We start from the raw sequence: 12,942 nt of genomic DNA on the forward strand, positions 1-12,942 counted from the left end.
CTAACATTTTATGTACATTTTTGTGTGTGCCCACATCTGTAGTGACCTTTCAAGGTTTCTCCAGGAATTCTCTGTCAGTGTACTTTCACTGGTCTTTCTGTTACTAAATTTTCTGCTTCTTTAGCTTCAATTCCAGAGCCCAGCCACCTTAGTTCATATGCTTGCTCTGTCATTTCTTAGCTTCTTAACCTCAGTTGAGTTGCTCAGACTGTCTCTGACAGTTTTCTCCTCTGTAAGATGGGAACAGATCTTACTGTAAAGAGCTGTTAGGTTGATGACAAGCTCACATGTATAAAGCCTTTAGAGTAGTTTTTTGCATATAGGAAGTATTCAACCACTGTTAGTCATTGCTGTTGTCGTCATCATCATAATTTAAGATTTTGACTTTTTTTAAAGCCACTGCGGACTTAAGACATCACTCATTCTATAGCTCATCTAGATATTGAGTATCACTCAGTATGTAGAACATAATATGTAATACTTCTGCATATATAGACAATCCATTCTTGAATTTTATTTGTATGTATTTCATATATTTCCACAAAAATGAAAACTCCACATTAATTGGAAGATATCATAATCTCATGAAAAAGCATAAGAAATTAAAATTAGAGACTGATAATTTGCTCCAAATACCTTTACGTGGATTTGTCAGAAAACGTACTTCAACTGAATTCATCCTTACCCCTCTCTTCTTGTCATTTTGTGTGCAAATAAGAACTCTCCCCAGGACCCCCTGGTGAAATGTATTTTCATTTCAGGAACAGTTGACATTCAAGGATATTGACATAGAATTCTCTCAGGAGGAGTGGGAATGCCTGGAACCCGCTCAGCAAGCCTTGTACAGGGACGTGATGTTGGAGACCTACAGGAACCTGCTCTCCCTAGGTGAGGATAACTTCCCTCTAGAAGTAGGGATCTTCCCTTGGTATCTTTGCATTTCCTTTGTGTGCCTCATTTGAGCTGGTTTTCCTTGACTGATATGAAATCCCTGTTGACTCAGATGTGAAACGCTTCATGATATGGCATCAGGAGCATAAACCTACCTTTTCTTACGATGACCTGCGCACTTCATGATGCATCAGGGGTTGTTCCAGAGCCCATGTAGTTACGGCAAGCTTTTGATACACCCACTTTCCTGTTTTCTACCCATGGGCTTTTGATTATGGAGTTCTAGGAAAAGAACTATGTTTCTGCATATTATACTGTTCCCTGTGTATTCAGAAGGAGGCAAGTAGTGGATGAATTTTTGAAATACTTTTCTAGACCCATTGGTAATGTCCTCCATCCTCTGGTGAACAAAGAACTAAGTTTCCGGAAAATCCATAGCTGATCATGTTTCTTGTTCTTAACTGGAGGAATTTCTGTTTCTGAATATTTTACCCACTTTGTAGCAAGAGAAAGAGCCCTAGGCTGTAGATAGTGAGGTGAGTGCCTTTGGGATTGTATCAAAGTTTGAATATAGGTCAGATCTCAGAAGGGCTGAGGGGAAGCCTCATTATTATAATAGTGTTTGAGAAACTCTGAACACTCCTGTTGGAGAGTTCTGTGAGAATACCAATGTTTGTTTATTATTATGAACTCTCAGAGGGAAGTTTTTCTTCTCCATAACTTATCACTCTTTCAACATGTAAAATGCATTCTTTCACCCTGCAGTGGTGCTGCAGCTCCTACAGAGACAAAGGCAAAGTCTTTATCATGATCTACAACGGTCCGTATCTGGCTCCCGTGAACTGGTTGTTGCTTGACTTTGAGGAGTGTGAGGCGGGCTGTTTTTCGTTTCTCTTTTAAATAGTACCACATTTTATTCGTGTCATTTATTGATGTCTGTGTGTTGTGTTGGCAGCAGGGGGAAAAACGGTCAGCTTTCTCATGCATTGAATATGACGGTAAAATTTCCTCAGTGTGCTCCTGCTGGCTAAGGGTGGCCTGTGGTGAAAGTTGAAAGCCAGTTGCCATTCCTGGAACATGCCCAGCATGGGCTAGGAGGCGCTTTGTGGAGGGGGGAATCCATCCCCTCCCTGGCACTCGTATCTTGCCTAGGGATGTTCAGCAGAAAAGGTTGCCAGTCCGGGCTGGCAGCGGCCCTGAGCAGAGAAATGCCCACCAGGAGGGTCGAGACCAGGCCGTGAGTCTGGCAGGCTGGCGGTGAGTCCCTGCTGCCCAGTGATCCCAAAGCCTCCCGCTCAATTGAGTGCCAGTTGTCCGAAGCGAGCTGTTTTATTGGGGTTTCTGGCCCCCTCATCTCTCCCTCAGGGCATGATTTTATTGGAAGCTCAGTTCTCAGTCCATATAGATAAGAGCTGATGCCTCCAGACTCAATACCTGAACCTTTCCCAGTTCCATCCACATTTGATGTTTTTAGGATACGCTGCACAGCTTGTGGGATCTTAGTTCCCTGACCAGGGATTGAACCTGGGTCCTCTGTAGTGAAAGTGCGGCGTCCTAACCACAGGTCCGCCAGGGAATTCCTGCTAGTTTTCTATTACTGACTGTTACAATATATTGTCTGCTATTTAGCAGTTATTTATGAATAATAGGTATGCAGAATATACGCATAGTGTGATGTTTTTTTCTCCTCAGCTATGAGACAGCAGTATGTTTACTGTTAATTGGTGTGTGCTTATACATCATGGTGGAAATATACTTTCTTTGATAGCTAACAGAAGTTATTCCTATGTGAGTATTTTTGGCATACGTTGTTTGAAAGTACAGTACCCTAAAATTAATCACTTTTTCTTTAGTGAAGAATCATTCCTTTTGTGTTCCTAAAAACTTGAAGATCTTTGTTGGAAAGTTAATAACTTTGGTATAAGTGTTAGTTTTGGTGTAATATCAGGTATTTAACATGAAGCGTTTATTTACGAATTAAAATGAATAGGCTACTTATGGTTCTTTTATCTTCTAGACATCTCTCCTATGCACGTGATCAAGAAATTACAACTAAAAGTAAACACTGGTAGAGGAGAAGTATTACAAAAAGTGATGTTGGGAAGACATGAAAGGAATAAAGTGAAACGTTTTAACCTCAGGGGAATCCAGGAAAATATATCTGACTTTGAGCCTCAGCAGAGAGATGAGGTAAGAAATTACAAAGGAACTCCTATGTCCCATAATGAAAATCCTACTGATACGAGAGATGGACTTGGTAGGAGTGTTGCAGGAATTAAGCCTATTGAAAATAGGCTTGCATCAAGCTTTCGGGATGAATTGCATATATTTAAAAGTGAACAAAAAATTGGTGAATTTAATCAAGCTGACAAGAATATCAACAGTAGTGCCTCATTTTCACCACCTCAGACAGTTACTCCTGTTGTCCAGACAAGCATTTCTGATACAAATGGGAACGATTTTGTGCATCCTTCAGTACTGACACAAGACCAGAGGGCACACAGGGAACAACCTTACAAATGTAATGAGTCTGGCAAAACCTTTCATCAGGTCTCAAACCGCACTCGACATCAGATCATCCATACAGAAGAAAAATTACATAATTGTGATGTATGTGGCAAAGTTTTTAGTCAAAATTCAGACCTTGCAGTTCATCAGAGAACTCATACTGGAGAGAAATCTTACAAACATAACGTGTGTGGCAAAACCCTTGATCATGGCTCACACATCACTGGACATCAGGTAATCCATACAGAAGAGAAGTTTTATAAATGTGACATATGTGAAAAAGTCTTTAGTCAAAAATCATACCTTGCCGTTCATCAGAGAATTCATACTGCAGAGAAACCTTACAAATGTAATGTGTGTGATAAAGTGTTTAATCACAACTCGAATCGTAGAAGACATCAGTTAATCCATACAGGAGCAAAACCATATAAATGTGATGTATGTGGCAGAGTCTTTAATCGAAATTCAATCCTTGCACTTCATCAGAGAATTCATACTGGAGAGAAACCTTACAAATGTAACGAGTGTGGGAAGGTCTTTAGTCGAAAAGGAACCCTTGCAAGTCATCAGAGAATTCATACTGGAGAGAAACCTTACAAATGTAATGAGTGTGGTAGAACCTTTTATCACAGCTCAATCCTCGCTCGACATCAGATAATCCATAAAGGAGTGAGAATATATAAATGTGATGTATGTGGCAAAGTTTATAGTCGAAATTCAAATCTTGCAGTTCATCAGAGAACTCATACTGGAGAGAAGCCTTACAGATGTAATGAGTGTGGCCAGGTCTTTAGTCAGAAAGCAGCGCTTGCATGTCATCAGGCAGTTCATACTGGAGAGGATCCTTACAAATGTAATGTGTGTGGCAAAATCTTTCATCATAGCTCAAACCTCAGGAAACATCAGGTAATTCATAAAGCAGGAAAATTATATAAATGTGATGTGTGTGGCAGAGCCTTTAGTGTACGTTCATACCTTGCAAAACATCACAGAATTCATTCTGGAGAGAAACGTTACAAATGTAATGACTGTGGTAAGGTCTTTGGTAAAAAAGCAGTCCTTGCAGTTCATCAGAGAATTCATACTGGAGAGGAACCTTACAAATGTGATGAGTGTGGCAAAGTCTTTAGTAAAAAATCATCCCTTGCTAGCCATCAGGTAATTCATACTGGAGAGAAATGTTACAAATGTAATGAGTGTGGCAAAACCTTTCATCAGAGCTCAACCCTCACTCGACATCAGATAATCCATACAGGAGAGAAATTATATAAGTGTGATGTATGTGGCAAAGTTTATAGTCGAAATTCAGACCTTGCAATTCATCAGAGAGATCATATTGGAGAGAAACCTTACATATGTAATGAGTGTGGCAAGACCTTTAATTACAGATCGAAACTCAGTAGACATCAGTTAATCCACACAGAAGAGAAATTATATAAGTGTGATGTATGTGGCAGAGTCTTTAGTCAAAATTCATATCTTGCAAGACATCAGAGGATTCATACTGGAGAGAAACCTTACAAATGTAATGAGTGTGGCAAAAGCTTTAATGATAAGTCAGCCCTCAGGCGACATCAGGTGATCCATACAGGAGCAAAACCTTATAAATGTGATTTTTGTGGCAAAGGCTTCTGTCGTAATTCACACCTTGCAGGTCATAAGAGAATTCATACTCGAGAGAGACCTTATAAATGTAATGTCTGTGGCAAGGTCTTTACTCAAAATTCACACCTCAGGATTCATCACAGGATTCATACTGGAGAGAAACCTTACAAATGTAATGAGTGTGGCAAGGTATTTAGTCAAAATCCAACCCTTGCAAAGCATCGGAGAATACATACTGGAAAAAAAACCTTATAAATGTAATTAGTGTGGTAAGGTCTTTATTCAGAATTCACTGCTTGCATCTCATTGTAGAATACATGCTGTAGAGAAACCTTTCAAAAATATTGAGTGCTGAAAAGGCTTTACTCAGATTTCAACCCTCACTACACATTAGGTAATAAATACAGAGGGGAAACCATATTAATGTAATATAGGTGGGAAGGACTTCCTTGAAAATTGACACTTTAAGTTCATGGGAGATTCATAGTGGTAGAAATCATGCAAATGTCTTCAGTGTGGCAAAGCCTTACCTATGATTGGATAATCCATGCTAGACAGAAACCATAGAAATTTACTGAATGTCTCAAAGTCTTTAGTCAGAATTCATACCTTAATATCCACCGAAGAATTTATACTGGAGAGAAATCTTTCAGATATAATGTGTGGCATATCCTTCAGTTTACTTTCAGTCCTACCTTACCATCAGGTAATCCATACTGGTGAGAGACTTTAAGTGAGGGTTTTAGCAGGTGTCCACATGTTACGCTTCCTTGGAAAAATCACGCTGGAAAGAATCAGATAAACGTATTTAGTATGACCAGGCCTTTGGAGAAGAAATTCATTCACCAAAGAATTCATTCTGGAGACTACCTCACAAATGCCATGAATGGGAAAAACCTTTACTCAGGGCTCACGTCTCACCAATCATCAGATAATCTATACTGGACAGGACATTCCAGATGTAATGAATGTGTCAAAGCTTTTGTGTTGTGCCTTAAACTGAGTGTTCACCAAATACTTCATACTTGAACATTCAGTGAGTATTGCAAGGTTTCAGATTATTGCTCATTCATCACTAGATATCAAAATACTTATCCTGGAAGGAAACCACACAAATGTAATGTGTGTGGCAAGAAATGTAAAGGTTTTCATCAAGTATCAACACCTTTGGTGTAATGATATGGAAAGTTTTTGAGCCCTTCTGACAACAGACTGTATCAGAGAATCCATACTAGAAACAAATGTCTTTAGTTCTTTGAGAGTAATCTGAGATATTGCATACAAGAGAATAATTACAAGTCACGTATGGTAAAGCGTATGACATGATGTGTATGACAGGAAGAAGGACGTGTGTGGAAATGGCCTGTTATCTTCAGTGTATAAATATTTGTCTTTTCTTGAAAAGGCTATGTTGCTCTTAATGCCTTTCAACCTGAAGTTTGAAGTGTGTTCATTTTATGCCTTAACTACAGGACTTTCAGAACGGTCTCTGGGAAAGAGTCAATAAGATGAGGGGGCTGACTTCATTAACTGTAGTTCATCCACACCCATGTCCCCTGGTAAAAGTGGGACCCTTTATTATCAAATTTAGTAGCGTGTGAATTAGCATTAGTTGGGGGGTGGCAGTGAGTAGTGTAAAACTGGGACATGACTAATCATGCTTACTATGTTCAGGCCCTTCTGTAGATAGGCCATTACAGGTTACAGCACAGAATGGTCTACCAACTGGCCGTGAACAGAGCAGAAGGGACATTAAGGAACTGGGCTTTTCCCGGGAGGAGAGTGACAGGTTCCTAGGGGCTGATTATGTGGTAGAAACAGTACAAAGGAAAAGCTGATCACTTTTTGCAGTGAATGGGAATAGCTGTTGTATATATGTGTGTTTAATGAAAAATTAGTTTTTTTCTTGGAACTTGAAAGAGAGCAGTTAGTGTGAGAAAAACAGTGTGTGCATGTGTATGATTTACATTTGACTGTTGCCATTACATTTTGCTTTGGTTTAATTCTGAATCAATTAAAATAGGTGTTCTTTAATTAATAAAATCAATCGTTCATAACCCTGGATGAATCATGTTTCTTCCACCAACACAGTTTTATTCCACCTTAATACTTTATAACAGAAGCTAGCATTGCATCATTAGGCTCTCAGGGTTGAAAGAATCTGTAAAAATTTCTTTCCCTGATGGAATCAAACAACATACAATTTATGGATTATATATTCATAATTTGTATCTGATTTATTCTCTGCAAACTGCTCCAGAATATTTATGCGGCTATAGTGAAAATACCGTAGGAGTGCATTTCAGACTCTGCCTTCTATTAAAGAACAAAAATTGAACGGAGTAAATTTAAAGAACTAACTGGCTTTCATGAGTGATTTGTGAATCAGTGTGCATCCCATCTAGTATCAATAAATAAAGAGGGGCTCAAAGCAGCTGTACAAAATGCAAATCATTTGTAAATAGAAACCAGGCAGGATAAGAAAGATATTTCCAAAAGAAAAAAGTTTTTTTGGCAAGGTTACCTTTTGCTGGGGGAGGGATTGCAAAGGTCTTTTCCTGTAGGTTACATCTGTAGTGTTGTTCAGGAAATTCCAGAGTGATTGATTTAAGGTCACATTCCTGGAAGGGGTGAAACTGCAAGTAAGTCTTGGTTTGCTGTCCTGGGGGCAGGCGACTCCACATTGGGGCTGTGCTTTTTGAACATTCCTTAAAACCTGCTCCACATCCATGAGTATGCATTACGTGAACGTAGTGCTTCATATTCTTTATTGTGTCCAAGGTAAACCGAAGGCATGCACCTTGATTTACATGACGGGAAAATAACAAATATAGTACGCATATGCAAAATATTAGAAAACTTAAAAATCATAAATCTCTCTTTTGTGCTTGAATCACTCAGTGAAATAATTTGAAAATATTGATGTTCATGCGTTTTCTCTTAAAAATGAACAATGTACAATGGGAATATTTTTGTTTGATAGATAAACTTGAAATTTCATACATTCACTCCCCAAATATTTTTTGTTGTTGCTAATTGTAATTGTAGCCATTCAGTGGAAAAAGGTGGGACCCCACTAAAGGTCATTTAGATTGATATTAACGTTGAAGTGTTATGAGAATGTGTGTTACATTATTCAGGTTTCTAGGGGGACAGGGGAGACTTCTGAGTTGTTCAAAAAATGATTTGAGACAACAGGGAATGGTCACTGGCTTGGTTTGTTAACGTGATCACTATTTGAGGCTTGTTGGAGGATATGCATATGGTTTGAACTACCAGTTTGCATCGCAGGAGGGATCCATCAGGCTTCCTCATCAGCTTGCCCAGAGAAGCAGAATAGGAAGAGGTTGTGAGACTTAGAAGGTGTCAGTAATCAAGCATCAAAAACTGGAGTCAGACGCTTTAATAAAACACTGAATGTTTACTCCTGAAACTCCTGATTTCTTGGTTAGGATACACCATAGTTTTCTTTTCCTTTTTTAAAAAAAAGTATTTATTTGGCTGCGTTGGTCTTAGTTGCGGAGCGCGGGTTCTTCGTTGCTGCATGCGGGCTCCAGAGCCCGCAGGCTTATTTGCCCCACGGCATGTGGGATATTAGTTACCCAACCAGGGATCGAACTCACATCCCCTGCATTGGAAGACGGATTCTTAACCACTGGACCACCAGGAAAGTTCACCATACTTTTCTTCATGCTAATAATTCATTACAGTTTTCCCCCTGCAGCAGACATACGTTCCGTTGTTCAGTAGGGTTGTTGAAAAAGTTTGTAAAATACTATTTAAATAAATTGCCCAAGATATTTTTACCCTCGTTTAATAAAAGTTAATGCGTGGAACTGTTGTTTAGATAATCTAAGCAATTTACCAGAAGAGCAATTATCTAAAGGCTATTAAAATTTTGCTTATAATCATTGTATTAAGCAATAGGTTACATGGTTTCTTTTCTTTTGATTTTTTTGTTTGTTTTTGTTTTGGTTTTTTGGCAGCACCGCATGGCTTGTGGGATCTTAGTTCCCCGACGAGGGAAAGAACCCAGGCGGTGGCAGTGCAAGCACTGAGTCCTAACCACGGGACTGCCAGGGAATACCCTACATGGCTTATTTTCTACTGTAATACATATATGTTTTAAATACCCCTTTTCTTCTGCATTATTTTTAAGGGTGAATAACAAAGATCACAAGATTCCAGCTATAGTTTTTGACAAGGAGACAATCTCCGTTGCCCGATATCTAGAAGCCATTCTCAGTGATTGGTATTCACATTCAGAGTCAGTGAATTCTGCAGAGAAAATAAGATTTGTGCTACTCATACCATGACAACTGACACTAGATATCCTCCAGTTAGAATTTGATCCTGACCAAAAATAAAATGTTTTCCTTGGATAAGTGATCTTAATTTTGATTTGTATTATCTTTTCTCTCACAGTTCCAAGTAAGAGTCACTGTTATTAAGGCTTTATGCCCAAAAACTTACTGAATTTTCATGTCTGAAAAAAGCACTGACGTTTACTTTCATTTCACAAATGAAGGATTTTAGGGCAAAGACAGATTTAGATCCATTCAGTTCCATCCCAGCAAGTGACTGAATCAGGAATTGAATCCATGTTGTCCAGCTTTAAAAACAAATCTTTTAATCAAGTTGCTACACTAACAAGGCTAATTATGTCTATCCTTCAACTATTCAACATCTGTATTTAATTTTGCATCTCTTGCCCTTTTTTTTTTTTTTTTTTTTTTTTTTTTGCGGTACGCGGGCCTCTCACTGTTGTGGCCTCTCCCGTCGCGGAGCACAGGCTCCGGACGCGCAGGCTCAGCGGCCATGGCACACTGGCCTAGCCGCTCCGTGGCATGTGGGATCTTCCCGGACCGGGGCACGAACCCGTGTCCCCTGCATCGGCAGGCGGACTCTCAACCACTGCGCCACCAGGGAAGCCCTGTGCTGATGTTTTTATGCTGCAACTTTTGTAAAGTTTTCTTTTGAAATAGTCGTTTTTTTGTGGGATCTTTTTGTTTTGTATATATAAAACCTTGTCACCTGCAAAAAAACAATTTTAACTTTTTTCAATTTTCATATCTTTGATTTCTTTGTCTTGTCTAATGGCTCTAGCTAGGACGTTCAGTACTTTCTTGAACAGCAGTGTAGACATCTTTTCCCTTTTAAAAAATATTTTATTTTATTTTATTTTTTTGGCCATGCTGTGTGCCATACAGGATCTTAGTTCCCCTTCCAGAGATCGAACTCATGCCCCCTGTGGTGGAAGCAGGGAGTATTAACCACTGGACCGCCAGGGAGGTCCTGCTTTTCCCTCTTTTGTTGTAAGCATTTAACATTGTAGACCTTTTTTTTAGGCCGTGCCATGCAGCACGTGGGATCTTAGTTCCCTGTCAAGGGATCGAACCCACACCCCCTACAATGGAAGCACAGTCTTAACCACCAGAGTGCCAGGGAAGTCCTTGACTTTTGTTTTAATACAGCTTTGACTGCATGTTATAAATTTTAGTATGTTGCGTTTTTATTCTCATTCAAATATTTTTAAAATTTCCTTGTGATTTCTTCTTTGACCCATTGCTTCTTTAAGAATGGGCTGTTTAATTTCCTCATTTGGGGGATTTTCCTGTTTTCCTTCTGCTCTTTATTTCTAGTATCTTTTCATTGTGGTTGGAGAAGATACTTTTTATGATCTCAACCTTCTTAAATTTGTTAAGATTTGTTTTGTGGCCTAAGATGTGGTCTTTCCTGGAAAATGTTTCATGTGTGCTCTAGAAGGATGTGTTTTCTGCTGTCATTGGGTGGAGTGTTCTGTACATGTCTCTTAGGTACAGTTGTCCTATATTGTTGTTTAAGGCCTCTGTTTCCTTATTGATCTTTTTGTTTCTATCTGTAGGTAGAACTAGGGTGTTGAAGTCTCATACTGATACTGTGCTGCTGTCTACTTCTCTCTTTATCTCTATTAACGTTTACTTCATTTTGGGGGGAGCTCTAATGTTATATGTGTTTATAATTTTTATATCTTCTTGGTGATTTGTACCTTATATCATTATATAACAGCCTTTGTTTCATGTCAGTTTTTGTCTTTATTTTGTATGGTATAATATAGTCACCTGTGCTCTCTTTAGGACGGATTATCTTTTTCCATCCTTTAACTTTTTGCCTGTCCATCTCCGCAGATTTGTGAACGTTAACTGTTCCAACTCTCTGACACATTTTCTGTTTTTCTCACTCTTGTTCTCTGTTTTTCCTGTTATTTCTTCTAGTTGCCTCTACGCAGGCACGTCGTACCGTGGCAAAAGGCAGGAGACCTAGTCAGCCCCCTTCACTCCAGGGTAGTTACAGAGAAACGCATCAAGTGTTTTCTTTTGATTATGGTGTATGGTGAAATGTTCTAGTTAACTGATTAATACCTTCATATGTCAATTTTAGTGGATAAAATTGTATTTATATTTTTGAATATAGGTATCTATTGAGATCAGAGTTAAAGTATCCTATGTTTTCATGTTAGTACCATTTACTATAGCTGATACGTTTTCATTGTCCCAAAGATGCTGAAATTCACTTGAATAAAATTGATGATGAAAAAAATGATGCAAAAATATGTCCAGAGACAGCTCTCATTTCAGTTAATTGTGTGTTTACATATTTATGCAAGAGTTTGTGAATGTTCAAGTGCATGGTTTGATAAAGGACATCATGATTTTATTACTGCGTAAGATATCTTTTTCAGTTGAAATGATGTCTTAAATATATTCCATGGCCTTGAATTTTTTCTACACTCTCCTGTTAATGTTTTTTGTTTTCTCTTTCATTTTTTAAATGTTTTTTGGCCACACTGCTCGGCTTGCAGGGTATTAGTTCCATGACCAGGGATTGAACTTGGGTGCTCGGTAATTAAAGTGCAGAGTCCTAACCACTGGACTGCCAAGGAATTCCCTTAATGGTTTAAATAGTAATAATATTACTAACATTTTATGTACATTTTTGTGTGTGCCCACATCTGTAGTGACCTTTCAAGGTTTCTCCAGGAATTCTCTGTCAGTGTACTTTCACTGGTCTTTCTGTTACTAAATTTTCTGCTTCTTTAGCTTCAATTCCAGAGCCCAGCCACCTTAGTTCATATGCTTGCTCTGTCATTTCTTAGCTTCTTAACCTCAGTTGCGTTGCTCAGACTGTCTCTGACAGTTTTCTCCTCTGTAAGATGGGAACAGATCTTACTGTAAAGAGCTGTTAGGTTGATGACAAGCTCACATGTATAAAGCCTTTAGAGTAGTTTTTTGCATATAGGAAGTATTCAACCACTGTTAGTCATTGCTGTTGTCGTCATCATCATAATTTAAGATTTTGACTTTTTTTAAAGCCACTGTGGACTTAAGACATCACTCATTCTATAGCTCATCTAGATATTGAGTATCACTCAGTATGTAGAACATAATATGTAATACTTCTGCATATATATAGACAATCCATTCTTGAATTTTATTTGTATGTATTTCATATATTTCCACAAAAATGAAAACTCCACATTAATTGGAAGATATCATAATCTCATGAAAAAGCATAAGAAATTAAAATTAGAGACTGATAATTTGCTCCAAATACCTTTACGTGGATTTGTCAGAAAACGTACTTCAACTGAATTCATCCTTACCCCTCTCTTCTTGTCATTTTGTGTGCAAATAAGAACTCTCCCCAGGACCCCCTGGTGAAATGTATTTTCATTTCAGGAACAGTTGACATTCAAGGATATTGACATAGAATTCTCTCAGGAGGAGTGGGAATGCCTGGAACCCGCTCAGCAAGCCTTGTACAGGGACGTGATGTTGGAGACCTACAGGAACCTGCTCTCCCTAGGTGAGGATAACTTCCCTCTAGAAGTAGGGATCTTCCCTTGGTATCTTTGCATTTCCTTTGTGTGCCTCATTTGAGCTGGTTTTCCTTGACTGA

General features: G+C 38.7%; 2 protein-coding genes across 4 annotated transcripts in view; one reads left to right on the top strand and one right to left on the bottom strand.

Annotated features, from left to right (window-relative positions):
* Positions 1-12,942, bottom strand: part of LOC307178861 (uncharacterized protein) — a 389,700-nt gene that overhangs the window by 269,742 nt on the left and 107,016 nt on the right. The gene's annotated exons all lie outside the window — the stretch shown is intronic.
* LOC307178856 (uncharacterized protein) overlaps positions 1-12,942 on the top strand; it is a 31,340-nt gene that overhangs the window by 12,443 nt on the left and 5,955 nt on the right. For 2 of the 3 annotated variants that reach the window (XM_079907454.1, XM_079907453.1), the window contains exons 3-5: positions 762-888; positions 2,909-3,081; positions 12,723-12,849. In XM_079907454.1, coding sequence (XP_079763580.1) covers positions 762-888; positions 2,909-3,081; positions 12,723-12,849 — 427 coding nt within the window. The remainder of the gene's footprint in view (positions 1-761; positions 889-2,908; positions 3,082-12,722; positions 12,850-12,942) is intronic. The other variant, XM_079907455.1, reaches the window with a different exon arrangement.

This window comes from Stenella coeruleoalba (genome assembly GCF_951394435.1).
Source record: "Stenella coeruleoalba genome assembly, chromosome: 20".
Classification (NCBI taxonomy): domain Eukaryota; kingdom Metazoa; phylum Chordata; class Mammalia; order Artiodactyla; family Delphinidae; genus Stenella; species Stenella coeruleoalba.